General features: G+C 43.6%; 1 protein-coding gene across 1 annotated transcript in view; it reads left to right on the top strand.

Annotated features, from left to right (window-relative positions):
• ANTXRL (ANTXR like) overlaps nt 1-27,203 on the top strand; it is a 63,327-nt gene that overhangs the window by 23,035 nt on the left and 13,089 nt on the right. Inside the window, exons 10-17 of the mRNA XM_069796538.1 lie at nt 1,843-1,941; nt 4,227-4,296; nt 5,421-5,499; nt 9,768-9,863; nt 10,574-10,612; nt 13,799-13,897; nt 15,610-15,777; nt 16,966-17,046. Coding sequence (XP_069652639.1) covers nt 1,843-1,941; nt 4,227-4,296; nt 5,421-5,499; nt 9,768-9,863; nt 10,574-10,612; nt 13,799-13,897; nt 15,610-15,777; nt 16,966-17,046 — 731 coding nt within the window. The remainder of the gene's footprint in view (nt 1-1,842; nt 1,942-4,226; nt 4,297-5,420; nt 5,500-9,767; nt 9,864-10,573; nt 10,613-13,798; nt 13,898-15,609; nt 15,778-16,965; nt 17,047-27,203) is intronic.

Here is a 27,203-nt window from a genome sequence, read left to right as displayed (position 1 = left end):
TTTTACTTGCTGCTAGTGGAGAACTTCTGTGCAGTTTATTCTTATTTTTCTATGCATACCTTGAAGATTAATTAGTCCTGTGTTGTGCTGGTATTCCCCTGGTACTGGGCTGGTCTCAAACTCAAATGCTGCTCAGTGGCTGGTATAAGTGAGCTCTGTGGAGCATTTAGCTAAAGCAGGAGATTCATGTGTGAAGGTGCAACTTCTGTGCTTTCACTTCTGCGTGCCACGGATCTCTGCTGTCAGCTGGCTTGCATGTAGCATCAAAGGGAGTTTCAAAAAAAACATTTGGCACAGGACAAATTTGTAATGTCTCTCCACCTGCCTGTGCTAAGGATGTTATCTCTGTGGACAGTGTAGCAGCTACAATGCATTTTGTGACCTAGAGGGAGGTTTCCCTTGCCACTTCCCCTCCTGGTGCATCTTGTGCCTGCCTTGGCATTTCAGGCTGGCCCCAAGAGGAAGGAGACACTGGCTCTATGTCAGGCTCCACCTGTGTAAAGTAAAAGGGAAGGAAGAGCAGCAAACTGTTGTGTTGTGCTGTTACCAGAGCTCCGAGAAGTGTTACCGTATAGGTTACTAAGAAGTAATTTTAAAAGCTTGCTGTGGAGAAGCTGAGAAACCAAACCAGGCTTCTTTAATACTTTCTTCCTCAAATTACGTTTCCTGTTTCTAACTGTCCTGGGTACACTGACTCTAGGGGGTTTCATGATAGACATGAACTCACCTGATGCTACCATGACTTGTCTCTGTCCCTTCCCTTCTGCACATTTCTATTCCCAGCAGATGCTCAACCGGGCAGATCACCTTACTGATCTCTCTGGCAACAAACAGAGGGTTATTTTTCAGGTGTGTGAGCGAGCTCAGTGCACTGCAACATGATCAGTGGTGCCAACAGTGGAGGGCACGCACAGTTGGGATCTCACTTCTGACAGCAGCCTTCCTAGGTTGGCTTTACTCAGATGTGAAACTGCTCTATCAGTGAAAAGACCATTGAAAAGTTGGCTGAAAAAACTGACAATGCTCTTCCTGCTTGAATGAACAAATCACAGTTGCTTATCACAGTAATGACAAAAATCACAGGTGTCCCCCCTGCCCCCATCAGGACTGAAGCAAGAGAAGTTGAGAGCAGCTGAAGGGCAGTTTTAGGAGCACTTGCTGTGGCTAGCAGACAGTGTGTCTGATGTGGCAGGTCTCTTGTGCCACTGGTGGTTTCTGCTGCTGGGGCAGGGGTGTGGGGGAAGAGCACAAAGAAAATCACAGCACCTGGGTCTTTAATTATTCCCATGCACAGCAGATGCGAAGGGGGCTGTGCACAGGCTCAGTTCTTGTAGGGACTGAAAGATTGTATTTTTCCAGGACTTGTAACAGATGCAAAGCTTCCTCTCTGATTCACAGAGGGGTTATGAGGGGAGTCCTGTTTGTCTGCATCTGTCTGAACAGAGCTGCTGCTGAAAGCCAAGTGCCATCTGCTGTGGAGATAGGAGGAAGGACTGGTGCTTATGGTTAGCAAAGGTATCTGGCCAAAGAGCCATGGAGGCACCATGACATGACATCAGCCATGTCAGGCTCACAGTATTACTGTGGTACCTTTTAATTAAGGCATTGGTGGTCAATGGGGTGCCTGCGGGCACAACCTTGAGACGAGTGTTGCTCTGTGAAGCACCAGTGCCATTACAGCACCTTGACCATTGCTGCTGAATATCAAAAGTGTCAGTGTGAATGTTTTGTTTCAGGCATAGGGTAGAGAACAGCCATTGTCATGTTGTAATTCAGATAGCTCTGGAAGGAAATGCAGTATTTGAGCTATTTTTCATTACTCTTCTGTATTTTTACTTACAGAATCATTTCAAGTTGTGGTAAGAGGCAACGGCTTTTATCATGCAAGAAACATCGACCAGGTACTCTGCAGCTTCAAGCTCAATGACAGCCTTACTATCAGTAAGTTTGCAGGCTGATGATTCCAGTGCCCCCTGTGGCTCTGTCACCTCATGAGTGACAGAGGTGAAACAGCCCACCTCTCGTCCATGTTGGGGGAGTCCTTGCAGTGGATTTGAGGGGAGCTGGGTAGGGATCTGCACGTAACAGAAGCTTGAAATGCATCTTTACTCAGTTCTGCAACCTGTGGGCATTGTGTCGCGAGGGCTTATGTGGGGTGTGCTGCTGCACAATGAATTCAGTGTCATTGTAATGGTGCACGTGGGTGATGCATATGGCTAGTGAGGACTGGGTATCAGGTTTTAAGAGGGAGAAATAAAATTGCTCCCTATTCCCTTGTTCATCACCAGTAAAAACAAATAATGCTATCTTGATCCCTTGGTTGTGTCTTCAGGCTCTTTATTCACCAATTCAGGAGACAGGCCTGCTTGATTCGTCTCTGACGCCAGTTGCTGGTCTCGTTGCAGCGAGCGTGTAATGCAGAAATTCCCTGTCATCGCTGTGCTAAAACAAGGTCTTTTGTTTGCTGTCTCAGCAGCCAGGCAAAGGACTGAATGGCCAAAAAAGATTGAGTGTCCAGTTTCTCAGCAGTCCTCTCTTATTCCTGAGAAACCATGTATGTCTGGCAGGGTGAAGCATGGCATGGGGAGGGGAACTTTGCTCCTTTTCTGTATATGCTGCCCTTGTTGGCTGAGCACAGTAGAGGCTTTCATATCCTGTCGCGGTCAGACTGGTGCCTTCCCTAGCAGTGAATTCACTTACAAGAGGGAGCACATGAATTGCTCCTTCATTTCCCATCCTAGTTGCCTACGTGGAGGCTGCATTAAATAAACTCTGGTGGTCTCATTCTCATTCCACTTACAGATGCTGTTTGCCAGGGGTTTATTTCTTGTTGTTTACCAGATAGACAGACTTTTGAGTTTTTTTCCTTCCTTGTCCCTAATGCACTGGCACCTTGACTGGACTTCACACAGTGAGTGTGACCTGGGCCTGGAAGTACACAGGAGGAAAACTACCCTAATTCCACATCTCCTCCATGCTGTGTTCTCCTTGGGTTAGGTCTGCAACAGATGTTGTGTTGAGACACTGGTCTATGCTGGCTGGCTTTTTTCCCCTCAGACTGGCTTTAAAACATATCACTATAATTTCCATGGTCTCATCTCTGCCAAAACAGGAAAATGAGCTTTGTCTTCAGGTGTGCTTGGGGTGGGTGAAGCATGAAAGAACGACTCTCATATCTGTTGTTTCTCAAGTTAATTTTTCGTAGGTAGAAAGAGTAATCAAGCCTCTGAGGTTTAAATAATCTGGCAGCTTTTACCAGCCCCTAATTCACTTGGGTTGGACTTTTGTGAACCAGTCTTTCTCTGCACTAGCACCTTAGCTGCTTGGGGCCATTCGGAGCTAAGGTGTGGTGACTTGTCTGCTCTTGTGCCTCAGCTTATGCACTTTTAATGGAGTGGCCTTGCAGGATTACTGCTGGACCTCCTCTCTGTGTTCATGGGACTCGGCTTTCTGGAAGTAGCTTTTGAAAGCAACAGGATTAGCACTGCTAAGTCTTGGAGCAGCAGAGTGCTGGGAGGCAGGAAGACACCCATGGCCTTGCTTTTGATTCTGCCTGCACCAGATCCCTATAAACATGGGCTGTTTCTGGATGGTGCTGCCACAGAGGGGATGTTGGGGACAGGAAAAGCAGCAGCTACTGCAGGACAGGTCCTAACAGTAACATCAGTCATGGCCTCTCTCTGCCTTTCTCCTGTATAGGACCAACCATGTTTTGTTTTGTTTTTTCCTTCTGGTGTCTGTCTGCTTCAGCTCCACCCCATCTCTGTTCTTCCTTTTCCCTGGGCTCAAACAGTGCAGCCTGAGCTTCTCCTGTGTGTGTGTTTGGAAGTAGGTAGGCAAAACTGAACCCTATACTTTTGACCCCTTAAGTAACTTGTAGGATCAGAGTATTCAATATGAGTAGAGTTTGCATGCACTTGTCAGATAGACAAGATGAATGTTGCTTAAAGCAGGCTTCAAAATGGCTCATCACTGTTGTAAGGAACAGAAATATACTTCCATTTCTTAGCTGTGGTGTCTCTAGCCTGATAACATTATATTGTCATCAACAAGAATCGTCATCCTAGTACTTGGCTTTGTAATCAGTACCATTGGGGAATATTGGTACTGGCCTATATACTGAGTTTGTCTGTGGCTCTCGTTGGTGTCAGCTCTTTTCCAGGGGGTGGCCTGCTTGGGACAGTTTCTTTTTTTCATCCCTGACAGTTATATTCATTTCTTTTCAGATGAAAAGCCGACCCTTGTTCACGATACTTACTTACTTTGTCCTGCCCCAGTGATAGAAGATGCTGGACAGTAAGTATTGGTTTGCAGCACATGTCAAGAGAGAGGGGACTTCTGGATGAGGATGTCATTACTGAGCCAAGGGCTCAGAATTTTGCCCAAAGGGCCAAGCTAATAAATTTGTGTGTGTGTGTGGCAGGATTACCTCCATCCCCGTTGTGCCAAATCCTGCCAGCATAGCTCTATTCATTGTTGAGTCTTTAGTACAGCTTAACCAAAGGCCTTGTTAGACCATGGTCCTATATCACAGAATCACAGAATGGTGATTTCTCCTCTGTTCCTATATCCCAATTTTTCAAACCAAAGGGTAATTGAATTCAAGGCAAACTTTTCATTCTGATCAAAAAGAGATGCTTGATTTGAATTCCTGTGCTGCTGTTGTAGGTGTTGCTTCCTGTGTCTTGCCCTGCTCTAGCTAGTGTTGGTATTTTTCAGCTGTTGTAATCCTGCAGAGTCCTGGGAGACAAGGCACAAGGCCCTACCTTTCCCCTGGGTGATCTTGTGGGTGCTTAAATACTGTACTGGGGCTGAGGGTGAATGCCTCCCTCCCCTTTCCTATTTGTGGGTGAGAGAAAGTTGTTGGGTGTTTTGTTTGTTTTTGTTGGTTGTTTTTTTTTTTCCCCCTCAGATACTTTCTTTGATGTTGGAGAATGGCTAGAGCCAGGTTCTTTAATTTCACTGTCATTTCAGTGTTTTTACCCCTTGACCCCAGTGCAGGTATTCTGGATTTACTTGCATATAAAAGAAAACACATTCTGGCTCTTTAAGCTGCAGAAGGGGTTAAAAAAAAAAAAGCCTAAAAGTAAGTTTCTTGTGCTATCTAGGGTGGTATTGCAAATGTCTGAGACTTTGTTATGACTCACTGTCCTAGTAGTGCCTTTTGCCCCAGGTGGGGTTAAGGTTTTTTAATAAAGAGCATATGCCCCAACTCAATTAAGCCAGTGTAAAAAGGATAGCTCCTGGGCAAGCAGAGAGACAAATGCAGGTAAGCACCTGAAGCCATGAAAATGCCTTGACTCAGCAGGACATTTTATCCATGCGTGTTTATGAGCCAATGGCTAAAACACAGCCAGAATAAAGGGAACAATGGGTACAAAGATGACACTAAAAATAAGTGTATCTGTTTTGTGCTTTAGGGTGGTTTTCCTACAAGTCAGCATGAACAACGGGCTAACGTTCATCTCCAGCTCTGTCAGCATCACCAGCACATACTGTGTAAGTAATTGCAATGGGGCTTGACAGAGAAACCATGAGATCTTGGAAAGAGACGGTGGGTCTTCAGGCAAAGCCTCCTTGAGTGAGCATGAGCCCTCTACAGCTTCTACATCATGGTTATTGACTGAATCTCAGCAGTTCTTTGAAAAATAATCAGGGCTAGTTACGATTAAATTGTTATTGATGACACATAGATCGTGATAGATTTACTGAATAAAAAATTACAGCAAAAGGCACCCTGCCTATTCCTGTCCTGGGAAAGAGAGATCCTCAAAGCTAGGATCCTCAAAGCTAGGATCTGACTAGAAGGGAATCTGGGAAAATGAGGGAAGGAGCATCAGGAAGCAACACCCTGTTGACCTTTGGGATCCCTTATGGGATCTGGCGTGAAAGGTACAACTTACCAGGACTGGGATCTGGAAGAGCCACAGCATGGAAGGTCCTCTAAATTGACATGGTTATTTTTTGGTTGGAGCCTACAGCGTTTGTTCTTAGACCACCACAATTTGCCTTTACTAGTTCAGGATTCACTAAGGTGTTTTTACAGTTTTAGTGACAGGAGCTGGTTGCTTTTCTCTTGGCGTCATGGGGGGTGACCAGAAAGAGTTAGCAGCCTCAGATCCTGGGATGAGCACCTGATAAAAGGCTGCTGCTCAGCCCAGCTGAGGGGGAATGTGCTTCTGCGGGACAGCAATGGCTGTGATATGAGCATCTCCTCGTCAAAAAGACCACCTATCCCCAGGTGGACTGTCAGGGACCAGTAGCTAGAAGTAATTCTTTATCAAAATCTGATTTTTAGAGTCAAACAATCAAAATTAAGCTGACTACTAGATAAGTGGTCTTCTTCCTTGCCTTGGAGTAAAAATAGGCAATGCCCATAGCTGTTGCAAGCAAGTATGGTAGCTAAGGATTTGGCCTTGTGCTTCTGGACTAAACAAAGTTTGCTGAAGTACCTGATAGCAAATACTTTGTATCAAAGTTGAGCTTTATTGATACTAGTGTCAAAAGGACTTTTATAGCCTATGCAAAATGCTGTCATATTGGTTTGTAATCATTGTTGGCCTTGTCAGCTGCAGAACAGAAGGGCGGGAATGAAAATAGAGGCAGTGACTGGAACTTGCAAATCTGATTTTGTGATGTTTTCAGCAGTGAAGGTGGGAAATCTCACATCAGATTGCTGGAACAGTCTGGGGTGCAGGGACTCAGAATTTAGCAGAGATGTGTTTGCTGCTTCACCTGATTACTCTTATTTTTCCAAAACTTTCCTCCAACTTTTCTACACTGAAGACTAATATTTTCACATATTATTCCTCTCTTATACCTTGGGTACAATAAAACCTTTTGACTCTACAGTGAAACACAAGTGTTAACTGGTGCATTTAGTTACCCATATGTAGTTTATTTCTGATGAAGACTGAAGTCTTAGCCTTAGCTGGGCTTCCTACAGGCCAGAATGTGCACAGAGGAAGCTTTTCTCTCAGTAGCCTTAGGATAAAGAGAGGAATCCAATCTCCCCGGTCCTGTCAATCTGACAATTTTTGACCAGCCTCTTGCAGATTGAATGTGAAAGAGGCAGGGAGCCTGATTCTCAGCTGGTACAAAAAAAGACTGTCTCAGTCCAGTTACATCCCATAAGCAGGGAGGTTGGCAGTTCAGTTTCCAACTTTGTCTAAATTTCATGCATTTCACTCTTCTCATTTTAGAGACTCCCTCCGTTTCCTTTCCTCTCCTGTTTCCTTTTCTGTGGGTGGCAGTCAGCCGGCCCGCTCAGCTCTCCTCTCCAGCTGGCCCTTCTGTCCTTTCCGTACAGTAAGTATCTTCTCTTTCCTTTACTCCTAAAGCCTCTGTGTGATCCCTGTGCTTATGTCTGTTCAGCTGCATGAAGTCTGCTATTTCCTTTTCAAAGTCCAGCTTCACTACAATGCTTTGTATATTTAATCATTAAAAGAGGACTCTTTAGCTTCTTGCTGCCAGCAGCTCCTGAGCTGCTGCTGGCAAATGTCTTGGCGATTTATATGAGCACTTGGCATGGGAAAAGCAACGCCTGGGAACAAAGGCTACAAAACAAGGAGGTAATGTGTGTTTGGAGTAACAGTAGCAGTGGTATGTACATCTGTGGCTCATGCACTGCATTGGTGCTGTGCTTGGATTTGTTTTTAAGGAGTGCAGCAATACCTCTGAAAGTTATGCTTGACTTTTATTCATCCTTTTCTCAGCAAACTGACTTCACTGGGAATTCATGTCTCTCAAGTGTCCGCTTTCCAGATGCGTTAGTGCTACATGGGGCCATAGGAAGGCCAGAGAGGAGGGCTGCAGCACTGAACTGCAGCTGGGTAGTGTGTCTTCTAACAGGACTCCTTTGAGCAGGGGGTCTGGGACATGTCACAGCACTCCACCTTGGCTTTCAGCTGCTCCCTGACCAAATGAATAAGGTGAGCTAAATAGTGTATCCCAAAACAGGTTGACTTGTTGCATCTATAACAAAAAGCCACAGAACAGTGGAGGCATGGTGATGCTGTGACAGAGAGATATGGGATACTGGACTCCCTGCCTAAAAGTATGGAGTAGGAGCTGTGGTTGTGTTAGTCCTGACAGCTCTAGGATTTGGTCTGAGAAAGAACTAGGTGCCACCCAAGTCAGCCACTCTGGATCAGACCTAGACTTTGCAAAGCTCTTACCGGCTGGTACTTTCTTTTCCACCCTCAGCCTTTTCATTGTCAAAAGGGGAAACAAACCCACTTGGAACAGTGAAGGGAACTTAGGTTGTAAGAAGGGGCTAAGCATCAGTTTCTGGTGTCATGGGAATTCAGCAAGTAGTTTCAGATTTAATAAGGTGAATCTCACGGACTTTATCCTCCATAAATCTTCTTTGGAATTTGCTTTCTTTCCATTTAGCCTCCCACCTATCCTTTGAAAATATCTTATAGCTTCCTCTCTAGCTAGCTCCTATTCCCTCAGCCTGATTTGCAGACCTTTCTTCAAGCTCTTTTCACATCTTCCTAGTCCCAGGCTCTCCTCTAGTTTGCCGCCAGGTTTTGCCTGTTCTTTGGTACCTCCATTGCTGGTGAATTGAACCTCTTCTCAAAATCAGAAAATCTACCACTGAAGAGGTTTCTTTTTGCAGTATAAAAGAAATGGCTGGAGCACTGGAGCTAATCTTAACCTCATCCCAGAGCCCAGTGCAGTCCAAGGAAGCAGCATGTCACTGCCCATCTGCAACAAATGTTTAATTTCCAAAAAGCCATGTGTTCTGTATGTTCTGCAAGGGCCAAGCAGCATAAGACCACCTGCTTTCCTGTAGTCATCAGAGCAATACACAGAGTTAATACCTCTTCTGAACACACTGACGTGAAATGCTCCGAGTGCAAAGAATCCATCAAGATTTACCCAGGAAAATCAGAGCTGTGATTCTCTTTGGTTGCCTGGCTGCTCCAAAAAGCTAATTTCAAGTGTTAACACTTGAAGTTTTATGGATTCTAGTAATTTTAAAGAAAATTTAACTTTGATTTTGAATGTAGACCCTTAGCTATCCAGCCCCAGAGTCCCACTGTTCTCTGCAGAGAAATAGATGGAATACAAGAATCAGAAATGTTTAAGAGCATGGTTACAGCATCTCATTAAAAATAGTCAAACCAGCCCGAGGAAGCATACCAAGAACCAGCAGCTTTAAGGACTAGTCTGCATAATCACTCAGGCTGGGTTTGTGTGTGCAGTTTGAGGCAAGAGGCAATACAAGCAGGCTTGGGAGCTGATGAGGCTGAGCAAGTAACTTGTGCTCTGTTCCACAATGTTGACATGTCAACAGTTACCCATAAGCTCTTAGCTCCAATAGTCCCATTCTTTGAATATCAGCATTTGCATATTCTGCATCTCTAGTGATGAAAGGTTACTCTGCACACCTAAGAGTCTGTGGTCATGTAGTTTGCAATGCTTCTCTGCCAGTATTAAGGGACTTGTCAGCACAGATTTGGGAATGGTTTGTATACAAGTTTAACACCCTTGAATCTAGTGGGCTATAAACATACCATAAATTTATGCATAAATTATACATACCACAAACAGGAAGTGCTTCCCTGAATGATGACTTCAAATACAGATTTGTGACAGATGTGATCCTAATGATAATTGTGATTGACTGCACAATCTACCTGAGACCTCATAGTGAGGGAAACCTGGCTCATTTTGCCCAGTCTTAATGTGTAACTTCAGGGCTCCTGCCTTGTTTGTGACATGCACAGGTAACTCAGAAGTAATCATCTTGTTTGCAGCTGACTGGGACCATCCTTTTCATTGCTCTGCTGATTCTCTTTCTGCTGCTGGCTCTGGCTCTTCTGTGGTGGTTCTGGCCCCTTTGCTGCACGGTGGTAAGTACAGGTTTTTATTCTTTTGACTTGTTTCATCTCTTCTCTGTGAAAGCAGTGTTGGACTGGGTGGTTAACTTTGTTTAAGAAAAATACTGCCAGGTTTGTAAGGCCCTGATTCAACAAATTGCATAAAGTGCTTGTTGAAGTCACTCTGGTCTGGGTTTTTGAACGTTGCAAGGCCTATGTGATTTTGACATTGAATGAGAAGTTTAAGTGAGCTCGTGGACATGTCCAAAGTTTCTGTAGGGATCAAGACCTCCTTAGAGCAAGATTTGAAACCTGCTGCAGAAAAGTGTAATGGAACTGATTTAATAATATATGCATAAGATGTTACAGTCCTTTTTAAAGACAAGAGTTAGGCTTTCTTTTTTATTCAGAGGAGCTGCAGATTCTGAGTGAGTATTTTGCACTAGCTTGGTAATTATATGACATTTTTAAGGCAGGATTACCAGAATGTGGAGCTGTATTATGAGTTACTTAATAGGGCACTTCTTGACTAATCAGATAGTTTAATGTGATGGATTTAACTTCTCATCTGCATTTATTTTATGCGCACTGAAAAGCAGTGGGGCTAATGAGAGGACTGAATATGGGGGAATGGAGCTGGGTAACCCATCTGTGATACAAGCAAGAAAGCAGGGAGGACATAGCATTGAGATGGATGAAGCCTACCATTATCTCAGATTTTTCCCATTATTTATATATTCCAGGTGATCAAAGAGCCGCCGCCACCAACACCTCCAGAGCCTGTAAGTATGCTATTTTTGAGCTGTTGCACTATCTGCAGCCACTGTAGTGTATCGTGCTGCTCAGGAACTTCAGCCCTGTAGGTGTCTTAATGACACCTTGAAGGCTGTGAGAGGAAGTCTCTTGGGTCAGGACAGTTATTTCTGCCTTCTGGCCTCTTTATATAGATACAGCAAGATTATTTCCATCCACAGAGAAAATAGTTGCATAACTCAGAAGTCCACAGAGCAACAGTTCCTATGGTATTTTGTTCTTTCTGCTGCACATCAAACAGGCGTGTAGGCAAATCTTCATTTCTCAAGCTGTGCTGAAAGCTGTCCCTCCTCCAGTAAAGCTGCCGTTGTTCTCAGCAGGAGTTTGGCCCAGATTGGCAGTAAGGAATAAAGTCTGGCAGCTGAAAGAAAGGACAGTGAAGGCCACATTCTTGTGGCTTTGCTACAGGAGAGGGAGACAAGAGCCTGCCCTGGCTGTGGCTGTGATGCAGAGTGACCTTTGGAAGGACATTTAGCCTTTCTCCATTTAGATTGTGAGCTGTTTGAGGCAGGGTTGTATTTAGCTTTTTTTGGGACAGTAACACACTGACCCTTACCTCACTGATCCTGACCTCAGCTTAGTTTCACTGTACTAATTTCATGAAAATAATAGTAATAAATAAAAGTACCTCCAGAGACAACTCATGCCTGCCTTTATTTCTTTCCTAGGCATAGACAGTTAAATGGTGGAAAAATACTTGCCTAACCCACAAGAGAAGCTTACAGTTTGCTGCTAACTTGCTGTAATTTGGCATGAATATCAGGAGGCAACCACAGCTGCTGTTTTGAGGTTGCCAGAGGCCACTATTACTGTGTATGTGATCTTGTTGCTTGTCCTGGGCAGCAGCACTGTGACAATTTAACTTTAGCATAAGCACCAAAAATCATGCTGGTTTTAGGGTGATTAGTGTTGTCATGAAGCATGCAATTGCAGCCATGCTGTGTTTGAAGGAGATTGCAGAGATCATCGCACCCCTGCAGCAGAGTTCCAGATGCTTTGTGATTATTCTAATCAGCAGAGATTTTAACTGCAATCAAAGAGACTGTGAGCTGACGTAAGAGTCCAGGAATAACACAGAATACAGATGTTATCCATCCCTTTACTTGGCCTTGTCTTTATCCAGTACGGATTGTTGGTTTGTTATACTTAGCACTAGCCTCCCTAGGTATGGTGACCTGCTCTTTAGCTGATGTAGTCTGGTATTGCTGCTATTAAACTGAATATAGTTATCTAAAACCTGTTCAAAACCACAAGCATTAGATTTGCATTACTTTTCAAAAGGTATGTGGTAGCTCTTGGTGTTGCTTTGTTATGTGTTCAGCGTAGGGAATACTTGGTGTAAGTTCTTTATCAGCTGGAGTAGTGTCAGTCATCACTGTGTCCTGCTACTGTCAGGCTTGCCAGCAATAAGGACTGTTAGACATGAAGACTTGAAATCTGTGTTACATCCCATGGAGGAGGCAGGATATTTCATATAGTACTCAAGTTCACAATGAAATCAAATATAAATGAATTAAAACTGCTCATGTAGTTCACTGGGTACTGTTTTAGATGTGGTACAAAATGGGATAAAATCTGTTTGTATATTTGTTATACTCTTAAAAAAAAAAAAAAAAACAAAACACAAAAAACCCCAAACCAAAACAACAACAAAACCCAACACCAAACCACAGTGCCTTCCTTGTATATTTATTTCCCTAACTTAGGGTAAAAACAAAACAACAACAAAAAACCCAACCAAAAACCCAAAACAAACAAACAAAAAAAACCAAAACCCAAACACCCTTACTAGTTAAGGGAAATGCCAACTCTAGTCTTGCCTGACCATACTAAAGAATTTGTTGGAGGAACTGATCCATGAACTATAGCTGAGAGATCAGATGTCACTGAATAACTGATGGGAATACATTTCTCCAAGGCATAACCCAAGAGTTAAATATGAACAAACAAAAATTAAAGCATGTTTTTTAAAAGCCATTATTGGCTTTTGGACTCTCAATTCCTTTTACATTCCAATAGCAACATGTAGGGCAATTTTGAGAAAATGTTACCTAGTAATCTGACAACAATTTGTGTCCTTCTCTAGTATTGGGATTTCACTTAATTTTTACTAAAAAAAAATAAAAATAAAAAAAATCAATTCCAGGTAGTGTTTCTAGAAACATACTTGTACTGACAAAAATTAGCAGAGAGCACTGTGCATGGCCAGTCCAAGAGCAGTATGCACATCTGCATATCAGCATGCGACATAGTTATTTGTCTTTAATAAAGAGTGTGAGGAATGAAGATGGTATTGTAGGAGCTTGTTGGGCTCTTTCCTCATTTACGTGTGTACTTAGATAGTGTCATAGTGTGACTTCCAGCTGCCTTGACTCAGCGTAATAGTAGGGAGTCTGAGAAATCCCAGTGACTTTTATCGGCTCAAGATGATAGAGCTGGAGATGTGCTCCCAGGGTTGTCGAACTAGAAACATTTGCCAGCTTTTAGTTAAGGAAGAACAGAACAATGAACCTGAAGTAAAACCCTGATTCATACTCTCCCATGTTCCAGAAAAAGAATCTGTAGTCTTTATAACCGCAGGTCAAAAACTCTGGATCTGAGTTTCCTGACAATTTGGAGGTGCTCCAGTCTGAGTCCTGCTTCCAAACTGTACAGTTTGAGCCAGACTCTACAAAGAATCAAGCAGCATAGAATAACTGGTTACAGCTGCCATGAGAAAAGGGTCTGATGCACATGTTAGAAAACTCACAGTGGTAGCTTTTTTCCCCTGTTAGGTGACATTAAGTTCTAAAAGCTCAATTAATACATGATTTCTTTGGGCTAACTGATTGCTGCATTTTCTGCATAGCATAGTGGCAAGCCATTATAATGTACAATTCATCTCCACTTTGCCTTCCCTTACAAGTCAGTTGTGATTTTGAAGCTCAGTGCATGTTTGACTAAATAAAAGCTGTCTGGAGAGAGGAATAGGCAATCCTCTTTGGCTCCTCTAGTTAAAATTGCAGCTGCAGAGACAAGAGACTTTTTTGTCAGCAAGTAAGTATAACACACAAAGCGAGATACCCAAGAATTGGACCATAGGATGTTCAGTTGTTTTCCATAGTTTATGCTGTTTATGTGAGAACAGCAGTAATATCTCCCTATCTTTCCCATAGGAATCAGATGATGAAGATGGATTGCCAAAGAAAAAGTGGCCAACTGTGGACGCATCTTATTATGGAGGTCGAGGTGTTGGTGGGATTAAGAGGATGGAGGTATTTGGCTTGTTCTTTAGTATTGTAAAAATCAATTAATTTAATTTTAAGTTGTAGCAATATGTTTTTCTTTGCTTTTTAAAAAGCTATCTTGATGGACTAGAGACTGGGATTTAATTAGGGCTTGTCCACCTGATTGCATCTGCTGTCCAAGTAACAGACGTCAAGCTGCCATCATTTGCATGAATAATTAAATGAATCTAGCATTATGAGCCATAGAAAATTTGCACGTTAAGAAATGGGATAAGCACCAAAAGAAGTTTTAATATACTGAATCAAACCCTTCGGTGCAGTTGGGTCCAGTTTTTTTGTCTCTGGCAGAGTTACACTGGTTTTGAGTATTTGAGGGTGCCATCAACACTGTGCCTGGCTGGCTGGAAGCAGTTTGTTTGGGGAATCTAAACCAGCAGTTTTTCTCTCTTTTCCTCTTTTTTTCTTTTCTTTTCTTTTTCTTTTGGGTTTGTTGGCTTGATTTTTGGTTTTGGTGGGATTTGCTTGTTTGGTTGTTTTTTTTTTTCAGTTAAGCATTAACTCCTGATGCACAAAACCACATCTGTGTTGAAATTGGCCAATGAATTAAATCCTGCCCTGGCATTCGTGCACAAGCCAGTCTTGATGTGTGAAGTGAGGTGTTACTATGAAAGAAATTTGCCTTGTGCTGTCCTATGGCATGTACATTCCAGGGAGTCAGTGGATAATGCTGTGATCAGCTACAAACTCCTGTAAATAACCATGTTAGTGAAATCAATTCAATATTCCTAACCACAGATAATATAAGGCAGGGAACTGTCACTCATCTGTATCAGCTGAGGGCCTAATGATGACTTGTAGGGATGTCACACCAGAAACTCACACTAGATTTAACTGGTAGCTGAGGGAGGTGGGCTAATGTAAGCCATCCAAGGATATGGACCAAACTATGGCTAACAGAATGAAAGCAATGGCTTCTCAGCAAGTCCCTGCAACTCTGCAGTTGAATTATTGCATCTTAATATCCTTAAGCATTTTCTTCAGGAGAATTTTATCCTTGATGCTGAGTGACCCCATGGATCATATATTGCCCTTAAATGCAGGGTAACATTTCTCTTGGAGGTAAGTCAGACAAGAAAATCAGAATTTCAGCTTGAAATAAGTAGCGTATGGTATGTGAAGATAAAGTTACTGACCTCTCTTGTGATTGTGCAAGGTCATCTTTGGAAGAGCTGTTTTTAGTAGTAGCTACACAAGTTTGAGGGCCGATGTTCTTAAACTGTTCACATACTTGTCCACTGACCCTTTTTTCACTTTTGAGCTGAACAACACTAGCTGCTTAGGGCTAGCTGTAAGGACCACCTGCCTTCAGCTGGTGCTGCTGCCTGCTCTTTGCGTGAGGCAATGGGAGGTGTATTACATCTGTATCCTAGCAGAGTTGGGCAAAGTGCTTCAGGTTTCACTTGGAAATGGGTTAATCTGCCCTGGATACTGTGAATTCCCGCATCTCATTAGGTTACTGGAAGGTGCAAAGGCTAGTAGTTCAAGCAGCTTTTGAATGAGACTATTTGACTCTTAAATGTGTATTTCTGATTACAGTAGGAGTTTGGTGTCTTCATAAATTTGGCTTCATGTCTGGTGGCATTGGGTCATCTGGTGGGAACTAGATTAATATCTGTGAAAACCACTTGCTGGTGGGGACTACTGAAGTGTCTCTACTTAGTGTGCTCTCCTGACTTCAGGTGCGGTGGGGAGACAAGGGGTCAACAGAGGAAGGAGCAAAATTGGAGAAGCCCAAAAATGCTATTATTAAGTTGCCAGAACAGGAGTATGAGCCATGGGAACCCAAGCCGAAAAAGCCCCATGTAAGAAAACCACCTTCCCAGCGGAAATGGTACACTCCTATCAAGGTAATGTGTCTGCCCCTCAGTTTTACCAAGTCTTCTTATGTCATGCATGTTACTACATCCCGGTTCCATAGCACAGCCTTTCTTATGGCAGAGCTGGGAGACCCTATTTAGAAAAATTGCCAGTTACCCTCAACTTTGCCCATTTCTTGGAACGTGCATTTCAGCTGGCACTGTGTTGCCATAGTTTTTGAGCAAGAGCAGAAGGTGTTGGAGGGCATGAGCAGAGATCTTCCCTCCCTTGGCTCATGCCTTCTTTTCAGGTACTTTTGCACAGCCTGGATTGCAACAGCAGGTATCTCAACTCTTAGGGAGGGTGGATGCTGTTTTGTGCCATTTCAAGGCAGCATGCAAAGAGTATCAGATCAAGTGCACCATCCTTGCTTTGATTGCACTGTGGCTAAGGCCCTGGGTTGGGATTCAGCTCTGTTCCTCTCTAGTTCAGCCACAAGATGTAATGTTTGATTTTGGGCAAGTTGTTCAGTCTCTCCACACTTTCATCCCCATTTCTCCAGTGTCATTATAGTATCTGGTGTCTCCCTGTCTTTTAATGTATGTATCCTCACATAACCCTTGAGGCAGGGCAGAGCTATTATCTCCACTTACAGAGAAGGAAGCTGGAGGGCTAGCACAGGCCAAGGGAGCAGCAAACAATGCTCATCCCAGACAGCTGTGGCCATGTCCCAAACCAGTGTTTTGTGGGATTGGGTCCCCCCTCCCCACCATGCTTACAGATCAGTTTAACAACACTTGAATTTATTGTCTGGAAAGTACCTGTGAATTTTAAAGCCCGCCTAGGTAGGTGGTCCTGGGGCTGTTTATCCATGCTCCAGCTCGCCTCCCATCAGTACAGTACTTGTATTGTTCTGCCTTTTGTTAACATAACAAAAATTGTGCCTCTTAGAGGAGTTGTTCATGTTAAACTACAGTCATTCTCAGTGAGTTTCAAGCAGGTTGCATATGGGGTGCATGATACCCTGTTGAGGTCTCTTTTCTGGCTGTCCAGATAAGCAGTATACAGAGGACAAGGGCACAGGAGTAACATTTGTGCAGACAGTTTAATACAGAAAGGCTGGATCAACTTACCTGTAATTTAATCAGTTTAATCTCATGCTGTTTTCCCCAAATTCTTGGTCATGTCTCTTCTTTTTTTTTTTTTTTTTCTTCTTTTTAATTTTTTTTTTATTCCAGGGCAAACTTGATGCACTGTGGGCTTTGGTTCGACGAGGCTATGATCAAGTCTCTCTTATGAGACCGCAGCCAGGGGATAAGGTAAGGTGTCACAAACATACTGGCATGTCACTTCTCTGTTAGCAGCAACAATGCTCTTCCCTCCCAACCACCCCATCTTTTTTTTTTCCTCTTTTATTTTTTTGCAAGCTTGTCTCTTTTCACATTACCCTAAGGCTAAAAATTTGTCACAAGAACGAGAGATTTCAAAATGAGCTAAAATGTTTGCTGTGGCATCTGTTTAAAAGTATTGCCCCAAAAGGTCAACAGCAATGTCTCCACTGTGATGATTTGAGCAGACTGAGGAAGAAGCTGGCCGGCCACAGTAGTATATGAGACCTTTTTCAGCCATATACATTCTTAGCCTTTTTTTTCTGGGTACATGTGTTGAAGTCAAAGGTTGGGTTCTTTGTGGGTTCTGAGAGACTGCTCATTTTGAATTTAACATGCAGTAGTTGTTCTACAACAGTAATTATCCTTCCTACTCCATAAAAATGCTTCTCAGATTTAATAATAGAGTTAAGTGATTAATGAGAGAAATCATGAAATGTGCAGGTGATGAAGAAACAAATTATAGCAAAGTTAATGGAGAATAAAGTTTCTGTAGGATTCTGCACGAAGACAACATTTCTTGGTCGACACATTTCTTGGTCATATCCTATATGTAGGCAGAGAGTATCTCCTGCCTTGATAAAGTCTATTGGCCAAACATAGGTCAGGAGTAGATTCCTCTTGGGAGGATACAGGGAGTTTATGCCTTTCAGAGCCCCAGAGATGTCTATGTGCTGCCCCATGGTCACTTGCAATAGCTTAGTTCAGAGCTCTTAAAATTTCCCCATGAGAGCCTGGCACCATTATGGTTGTCTCTATCTTGTTATTCTGGGGGGACAACTCCATAAGAATTGAGTGCTGCTGCTTTGGGCTGTTGCACCTCCAGATCTGGCTTTCTGCAGTGGCACTTTGAAACATGAGGGCTGAGCAGAGATGACAGCATCTTTCTCCCCTCTGTGGCCCTTCTCTGGCCAGAGTCCATACGTTTATATCACCTTTGTTCTCAGGGGAAGGTGTTGTAGAGTTACAGCAGTAGGGGCCATAAAGTGCTTTTCTGGGGTAGGAAAAGTGCAGAGGCCCTTGTGCTGGGCTTGTTTGCCTGGGTGACTTTCACACCTAATAACAGACTTTAAAAGTAGCCCTAATTTGCATAATCTAGGGCAAATAAGTTGCATCGCTCTGGCTTTTGGCAAAATACCATTATGGCATTTGTCTAGTTATTGACTAAACATACAGCTTCAGTATTTAAAGTTTAGTCTTTTCCATTTTTCTTTCAGTGCATAAGGAAACCAAGAGAACAAACTCAGCTTCCTATGCTACTTTGTAAAGTGGCCTTAACTGTTTCACTAAGCTGCATTTTCAAGGCAGCTGTGCTTGAGACACCTTATTTACTTTTTAAGCACGATCTAGAGCTTCTGAATAGGCTCTTTAGGCCCAGCTGTATTTTGATAGCACTAACATTGTATAATATGAATCTATCCACTCGGTTGGTACGTTTCTATGGGTGCAGAGCACAACAGAGCTCCTGTTAGCCTGCACGGTCAAGAAACAGGCAGGGGGCTGGCTCTGAACAGGGATCCTCAGTTCCTTGCCTTCCAGCTCTGCTTGCAGGGAGGATGAGGGGCTCAAAAGAGGCAATGTAAAACAGAGCGAGCTGAAGGATTATTGTATCGGGGAGAACATTAGAAAAATCAAACGTACATCTGGGAAATAGGGTGGAAAGAATCCTATTGAGCCAGATTCAGTGGAAGAATAGGATCATCTCTGTTCCCTGGCCTGTGAAATTAACTAAAGCTGAAGAATATTGAAGGCGAAACAAGAAAATGACTAGGCATCCTTCTGCTGTTTAAAAAAAAATAAAAATAAAAATAAAATAAAGGATATCACAGGCCTGTATTTCATGGAGAAAGCTAGCACAGAAAAGAACAAGGTTATTTATTGTTTGGTTGACTTTTCCAGTAGCAATCCCTCGGTGGAGAATTGGCTCCTGGTGAGTTAGGCTTTTGGTGGGGAGGAAGTGTATAAATATACATGTGTGTACATATAAGTATATATGAGCCTACACACACATGCACACACTTACTTTGTGGCTGAAGAATGGGGAGATCGAGCCAGTGCTAGGAGTGACTGGCAGCATGGAGACCCTGGAGCTCTGGCTGTGCAGAGCTGGAGGAGCCTGGCAGCCCCAGGAGCAAGCCCACAGCTCCAATCGACCCAGCCCAGGCAGGTTCAAGGTGACTCCTGTACAGGTGTGCTGGCAGCAGTAGCAGTCAATGGATTTTGGTTTACTGTTGGGTAGACATGAAAGTGCAGCCTGACATGCCTCAGTGCATGGTGTTCTTCCAGACTCTGCCATCCAGAGCCCAGTGACTGTGTGGTGGTCTTGGAGAGAGGCATTGCTTTGCTTTGTAGGGTTTTGAGGGATTGGGCGGGGGCAGGGGGAAGAGTTCTTTGGGTTTTTAAGTTTGCCTTTTTTTTCTTTGATTTTAAGGTAATTTCACAGCAGTCTTGGCTGTTCAGGAAAACTTAGAGTTCAGAAAGCGAAAGGAACGCAATTTAACTCTGTTTTGGGAATGGCATTTGGATTCATAACTCAGGAAATTCCTATCTTTGAATTACCCAGAATCAGTCAAATTGTTAACTTTACATTTTCAGGTATTACCAGAGATATAGGTTGTTTCCCACTGGAACAAGATAACTCACTGAAGTTACATTTTCCAAATTTCTGTTTCACAGTTTACCTCCATTGGGGGAAAAAAAAAGTTTTCATTTTCCATTTTTATTGCTTCACTTGGGCATACGTTCGCTTTTTGCAGCCATTGGGAGAAATTATAGCAAAACACTTTTTTCTGCATAATGAAAATAATAATTACAGAGAAGAGAACATCCACAGTACAGGGAGAAAAATATTTTTCACAAGGCTTTTGGGACAGGGGGAAGATGATAAAGGAGAATTTTTTGGCATTAAAACATTCTTTAAAAGCTCTTTTAAATTTAAAAGTACAATTTCTTTTATCATTTGAAAATAAGTACTGTGGTTTGGGAGCTTTTCTCCCCCAAAAATCTGAAAAATACTTGTAGAAAAACTCTTTGTGATAGTTTTGGTGGAAAACAAAATATGCTAATGTTTTTGGTATATTCACCAATGTATCTGGTTTTGTCACAGAGAAGCAAAAGTCTGTTAGACATTTTTCAGAGCTGTTCAGCATCTTCCTGCACAACACAGCCCTCTTTCTTGGCTCTGCAAACCATACAGTGAAGGCAGTATTGCTACCTCAGGTTTTCAGAGCCAAACTTCTCCCCCACTCCAATCACAAAGTGAAGTTAAAAATGGCACTGTTTGTATTTTTTTGAGTCTTCATGTGGTAAAGCCCATTCCAGAGTGCGTGTGAGAGCCTTGCAGTGGAAATTCAGGCTGAAGCATGTGTGCAGGAATACAGGGCTGACTGCTGCAAGGGACTTTGTTGTCCTTTGCTCTGGGTGGCCAGGGCTGCTGTCCATCCATCCTCATTTCTTCCTTCATCATGATCCTGTTGCCTTTCCCAAACCACCTGGTATTTTTCTTACCTGTGCTGTCCTTGGACTCCTCCCCTAGACATTCCCTTCCATTTCCTTTTGTGGCTTCTTCCTTTCCTTGTGCTCTCAGTCTGTGTTTCCCTGCGCCTCCCCTTTATGAGACAAACTGGTGCTCTGCAGTCCTGCCCTCTGGGAGCAACGGGCTGGTGACCAGCCTCCTTCCTCTGTTCCTCGCATGCTGCAGGAGCTGAGCTGCTGGTAGCAGCATGCCCTGGGTTATGGCCTCGCTGCAGAGCTGGCTGAGGCTCCTGAGAGCTCCCTTGCCCTGGCTTATGCCTTCCATGGACTTATCAAGAAAAGGATCTCGGGATGGATGACCCACCAGTATTAGGCAGGATTGTATTAATAGGACTGGCTGTGAAAATCACAGGCACTTTTCGGAACTGCTTATTTAAAGAAAATCAGCCAAGCACAAGCTCTGATCCCCCTTCTCCTAGGAGCTGTGCCCACGGTGTTTGGCTTGGCTCTGCAGACAGCTCCTCGTCTTGGTCTCCGTTAAATGTCATGTCACAGCAGCACTGCTGAAATTGGTTATTAGTTTGCCAAGTACCTCAGTAAAGGGTCACAGGACCCCACTCACTTGACTTCTCCAGGTCACTGTTAGCAGGAGCTTCTCTTGCACCAGAATGGGACAGCAACGGATAAACACGCTTAGCTCTACCCCATCATTAGCAGATAGGCTGCTATTTGTGGGATGGCTTTTTGCTGAACTCTCAGCATCAGCAGAGGAACAAAGCGATGAAAAAGGGCTAGCGGCTCTGCTGCTGATTGCTGGGATTTTCTCCTCACAGTAATGTACAAAGGTGAAGCCTTCGTAGGCATTTGTGCTACTGCTGCAGTGATGGATCCCTTAGAGCTAGGCTGCCATTCTTCCCTTCCTTCCCTGGAAATTTGGGGCTTAGAGGACCAGCAGTCACTCTTCTGGCCCAAGAAAGGGGTTGACAGCTCTGAGGCAGGGACACTGCTCATCCAGCAACAAAGAGCATGTCAGAGTGGCCACATGGCCTGGTGAGCTATGTGTTGCTCAAGATATTCGGGCTGCCTTGAGGACTTACCCACTACTGTTGGTGTCCTCCTGAGCTTGGTTCTGAGCTTGCAGGGGGCTGCTATGAACATTAGAGTTTGGGAAATATTAATGTCTGGCTATCTTGAAGTATCTCATAGAAACCACAGTAGCTGGTGGGGCAGGTTGTCAGCAGTCTCTGCAAAAGGGAACTTTCAAGCTTTTCCCCCTGGCCTCATGGATCAAAAGTGGGGCTGTTACCAAGGCCAGCAAGTAAACATTAAAAGCCCCAATATGTGCAGAGGGGAAGGTGAGATGCTGCTTTCAAATGGTGTGCTTAGTTGCTGCTTTCAGCAAATCCATTCCTTTTTGCATTTCAGCACATACTGTCACAGGAAATTCTCAGAGGCTCGGTTTACCGAAAACCTCAACTGAAAAAAAGACAACATTTTTCCCCCCAGGCAGAATTGCTCTTGTTTACTTTAAAGCTTGAGAAAGTGATCTCATTTTTGTCACTGGAAATTACCTGCACTAGAGAGTGAGAGTGTACACTGGATTTTGCTGTCACCATCACCCTTGCATACTCACAGGACTTGACTTAGAAAAAAGCAGTGCTTTAGTAGTACTACCCTGTGGTCTGCACATGCAAAGCCCATTCCAGGGGAAAGGGACTAGAAGCAGGCTGTTGTACAAAAATCTGAAAGCCTTTTTTCCTTCTTCCTTCCATAAAACTGAAGGTTAAAAGGCTGCTGTGCAGCCAAAAATTTCACAAACTATGAGCTGCTGGTCATTTTGGAAGCCAGGACTTCTGGGTCCTTTCACGTTCTCACCATTGAGTTACTATGTGACTTTGGGCAAGGCACAGCAGCTGGTACTTTAAACACCAGCCTCTGAAATAAGAACAGGAGTATTTGTGTTCCTTATTCTGTGTATTCCTTCCTAAGTGATCACTCTTAAGCTGATAGGCTTGTTAAAGCTCAGAAGGTCTGGCTACACGCAAATTTTGAGTGATTCCTTGTAATGCTGACCATGACATCTATGTGCCTTAGTTTTCCCAACCGCAAAATAATCATGAGAACACAGTATTTACCTTCGTTACAGCTGTGAGGTTTAGTTAAGTCTTGCCAGGCACTTGGGACTCCTCAGATGAATGGTGGGACACCAAACCTATGGATTATTGATTACTAATAATTACTTTCTGGCTGCTACCTATAGGTGGTCAGCAGTTTGAATGCAGCCCATGGGGATGGCAGTGCCTGCTTGTCACGCCATGCTAGCTGCCCAAGTACCAGTGCTAGTTGGAGCTCATTCTAATTACTTCTTTTCAAGACTGAGTAATGGCTTTTAGTAGGCTTCCCTGACACTTGCTTGGAGAGGTGTTGTAATTGCCCAAGTAGTAATTGGCAGAGCTACAGGGAGTGCTGGAAAAGCAGCACTGAGCTCCTTCAGACTGTATTCATCAGTGACTGCTGCCTGGTTCTGGGGTTTTTCTCCCTTTGCTTAACCTTTCTGGACCCAATTACCTTCATAAGGTTCTGAAAAGTTAAAGAGACAGGGACACCGCCTGCCACAGTAGGTGATCTCACTTTGTCACTTTCAGTGAAAATGTTACACATGTAGCTCCTGTTGTACTTCTTTTTTTCCTTTTTGCAAAGAACACCAGCATCTGTAAGGCTCATTCCTGCTGTAGCAGGCATGGCACGGGGCGGGGGGGGGGGGGAACCTCCCTGGCGTGGGACCAATGTCCTAATGCACAGTTCCCAGGATGTGCTGAGCACTGCAGCTGGAAACATGTAATCAGTGACTAATGAATTTCCTGTCCTGCAAGAAGCCCACATACTGGCATTACCTCTCACTTGTGCCAGGATCATGTTATTTCTGATGTGGAAGAAGAATTCACAAATAAGCTTTGGGGATAGATGCTGCCTGTCTGTCCCTGGGTGTAAATAGCCATCTGTCCACATCTTTGGGAGCCAGAGGCACGCTCAGTAACAACAACCACAAGAGGCTTTTCTGAAGGTTGGGTACAAATCCCAGGACTGGTGCCACTTAGCACACAACAGGATAGAAAAGGATTGGCCTTGTGGTTAAGACAGTGAGAGCTGACTTCAGAGACCCTGGATGTAGCTGATATAAGTTACTTCACTTCTGTTGTGCTGTAGTTCCGCAGTGATTAATGAGATGAACAGTACATTTTAGGAGGGTGAGACCATGTTCCTAACAGCACTTTGAGCACTTCATAAATTGACTCTGTTACGTAGACAGGGGACCTCTTCTGCTACTTTCACAGCATGTGTACCACTTTGATATTTCTTTGATATTTATGGTAAAGGAACAGGTTCATCAGGTCTGATTCTCAGTTTTTTATAGGGAACATGACTTTGGGATAAGAACTGCTGACTTAGTCCCTTTTTATCTGCAACTCTGACATGTCTGCCTTGGGGGGAGTAGGCTCTTGTGTGTCATTATCACATTTTTCCAGGCAGCACTTCATTGATGCTCCACAATCCTACTTGGAGTACAGTGTGTCTAAGCTATGCATGCCTGGCTTGGAGTCAGGTGACTATCCCAGGGCTTAGGAGGAAGCCTACAACTGAAGGTACATCTTTTTTGAGAAGACAAGTACACAGATGCACATGCAGTTTCTTACTAGGACTACATGTACAGATCCACGATTTGCACATGCAGATGAACAGATATGCTGCAGCCAATGTGTTTATTTGTTTCTTGGCAGCACCCCTGGATCAATGCTGAACCCCATGTTACCTTGTTTCAGTTGAATTTCTAGGAGCCGTGCATCCCTCATTGTCTTCTGAGTTGGGTAACAGTTCAGAAATTACCCAGCCTTCCTTAGCCCTCTGCTTACACACTTCTAGTAACTGTAGGAATCCATTTCCCCATATGCAGAATGAGTAATGCTGTGACCTTCCTCTGAAGGTGTTTGAGCTCTAGAAATAGAAAACACTGTGTAAGATAATGTATTAATACTATTATTCATACTAAAGTTATTGTACAGAGGGATAACTAAAAATCAAAAGGTATTGCATCATTACTTTGTACAGAGGCGCTGTAGTTCTGGATGCTTCTGTTCTTGTTTAAACTACTGTGGTTCATGTTGTGGTACCAGAAGAAAACCCAAATCACTGTGTCTGCTGTTGTACAAGTAACACAAAAATACTACACAACCTGAAGAGCTTATGAGCTATGTCTGTTAAGACTTAATCTTGCTTTGAACATAATAAAATCCATCCTCCGGTTTCATATACCAGTTTTAGTCTCAGATAGGAACTATTCCTGGAACAGCAAGACTGCCAACACTTAGCGCTCTTTGCAGCAACACTGGTGTTTTCTGCAGCTTTTTAAGATCTTTCTGCCTTTTTTTTTTTTCTTTTTTTTCTTTTTTGGCATGTGAACATATCCCTTCTTTTCCCCTCCTTATTGGGTTTCTTCTAGGGAACGTAATTACCCAAGTAGACGCCTCAGTCTTCACTGGCTGATAACTCTCAAGGAGCGGGATATACAGAAACTTTGAAGCAAAGCATACCAAGAGCAGTGTCCCTTCTTGCAATGCTAAAGGCCAGGCACTGAGTGGAGCAGAGCTTTGAAAAATGAGAGGTGCACCTGGGTTTTTTTGGGGGGACAGGCCACTGTCTCTGGTAGGTTGAGACCAGGGTGTATAACAGAGTTTGTATGAGAAAGGTGGCAATGGGATGCTCATGGAAAAGAGCAACTTCAAAATGCAGCGCTGGTACCTAATAGACTGGTCAAGCTGCATAGGGGGAACTTGGCAGGCATATTTTTGCATAGAGTGTTAGGTCTCTATAGCATACCTGAAATGGGAAGGAGAGTTCTGTGTCAGGACTTTGGTACTTGAGTTGCTTCCCTGGTGTGTTCATTCCTAGAAATAATAAGGTGGTTGTGTCCCAAGTTGCTCTTCCATCCAACTTAACATAGGAGCTTTTGGGGAAGGAGAGGTTTTCTGTGCTTTGGAAATGTGCCAGCATTGACAATGAACTGTATGAGTCTCATGCCAGGAGAAGAAAATCCTTATGAACTAAGCACAGAGGACCTGGGAGCTGTGGGTTTACCATCCACTTGCTTTAGGTAGCAGCAGAGCCATTTAAGGGCCAGTTACCCAGAGATGGATTGGGAATACTTGTATCTTTTTCCAGACTGTAAACAAAGAGGCAGCCTGTCTGTGTGGTGGGCCAGGTTCTTACATTTTTTGGCTGAGGCAAGGAAAAATAATAACCATTTTTACCAGAAATGTCTCTGAGTCTCCAGCATTATCCTATACCCTAGGTGGGTAAAGCACATTGTGCTCTTCCTCTGTGCATGCCATAATCCCAGCTTGCTCCTGAAGAGACAATCAAATAATTCACCCTGGAAAGCACAATGACACTTAATTACAGTTTGAGAAAGACCAGTTATGGTCTTTTGGGGCCTAATTTGCTCCTCCCAGAAAGCCACCAACCTCAAGGTTGAGCCTGTTGCACCCAGCAAATGTGTGTTGCTCATGTTGCTATGCTCCAAAGCCCTCCCCATTCTAGGTGATGGACAAATGCAATCTCCTTTTCCCTGAAAATGCCAAAAGAAAAAGAAAAATCTTTTGCAAACCAACCACTGTTTGGTTTTTTGTTTTTTTTTTTCCTGAACCACATTCTAGTCTGGTCAGCATTCAAGTGTGGAAAAGTGTGGTGCTGTGGTTAAAACAAGGGATGTGAGTCATGAGTCCTGAACTTGTAAATGCTTTTTTTTCCTTTTTTCTTTTTTTTTTTTTTTCTTCCCCCTGAAGCTGCTGCATAACCTTGGGTAGATGACATGACCTGACAGTGGCTCTCCTCACTTCCTCCACTCTGAGAGCCTCATCCATAAAAGCTGTCAGAAAAGAGGAAGGCAGTAAATTGTGTGTTGTTAGTGCAGTTTTAGGTTAAGATATTTCTCTCACGTTTGGGTGGGATTTGGTCTGGTGTGACTGTACTTTGAGATCGGTACTGAATAGAAATTATGCCGGATAGACCTTAACTTTGATTCTGCCCAGTGTTATCCTTTTCTGTTCCCTTTGCCACTTCAGCTTTTTTTAGGGCTCGGAATCAATAGGCTTTGTTGTGGATCTGCACTGTGCGTTACTTCAGCCACAACCTCATCAAGGTCCAAGACATGTGATGTTTTGTGCATTCCTGCAAGATATCTTGTGACTCTGGCCATTCTTTCAGGAGGTGGCTGTAGCCCATTGCTGCATTTTCCTGCTAAGGCAGGGCTGGAAACAACGGCAGCTCTCTGCTGAATGGAGTGTGATGCAAATTATTTTAATATCCCTGTCTTCAGTACTGGCATGGGTTCTCCATGTCCCCTACTCCATGTCTCCATGTTGCTTTTCTTGTGTGCCTAAGCTGGAAAAGTGGTATCAGGCATGTGAGAGCTGGATGGTGGGGATGTGTTCAGCACAAAGTTTATTTTGCTGAGGGGTCCTGGTCCTAGTTTAAAAGGCCAGTTTCCCTGGCTGAGCCATTCCTTCCTCACATTCCTCATTATTGGCTGGTTTCTCCAGGGGTAAATTGGAAGTAGC

This window comes from Haliaeetus albicilla, chromosome 11 (assembly GCF_947461875.1).
Source record: "Haliaeetus albicilla chromosome 11, bHalAlb1.1, whole genome shotgun sequence".
NCBI lineage: Eukaryota > Metazoa > Chordata > Aves > Accipitriformes > Accipitridae > Haliaeetus > Haliaeetus albicilla.
The sequence above is the reverse complement of the archived record's forward strand: the minus strand, read 5'-3'. Positions and strand labels throughout refer to the sequence as shown.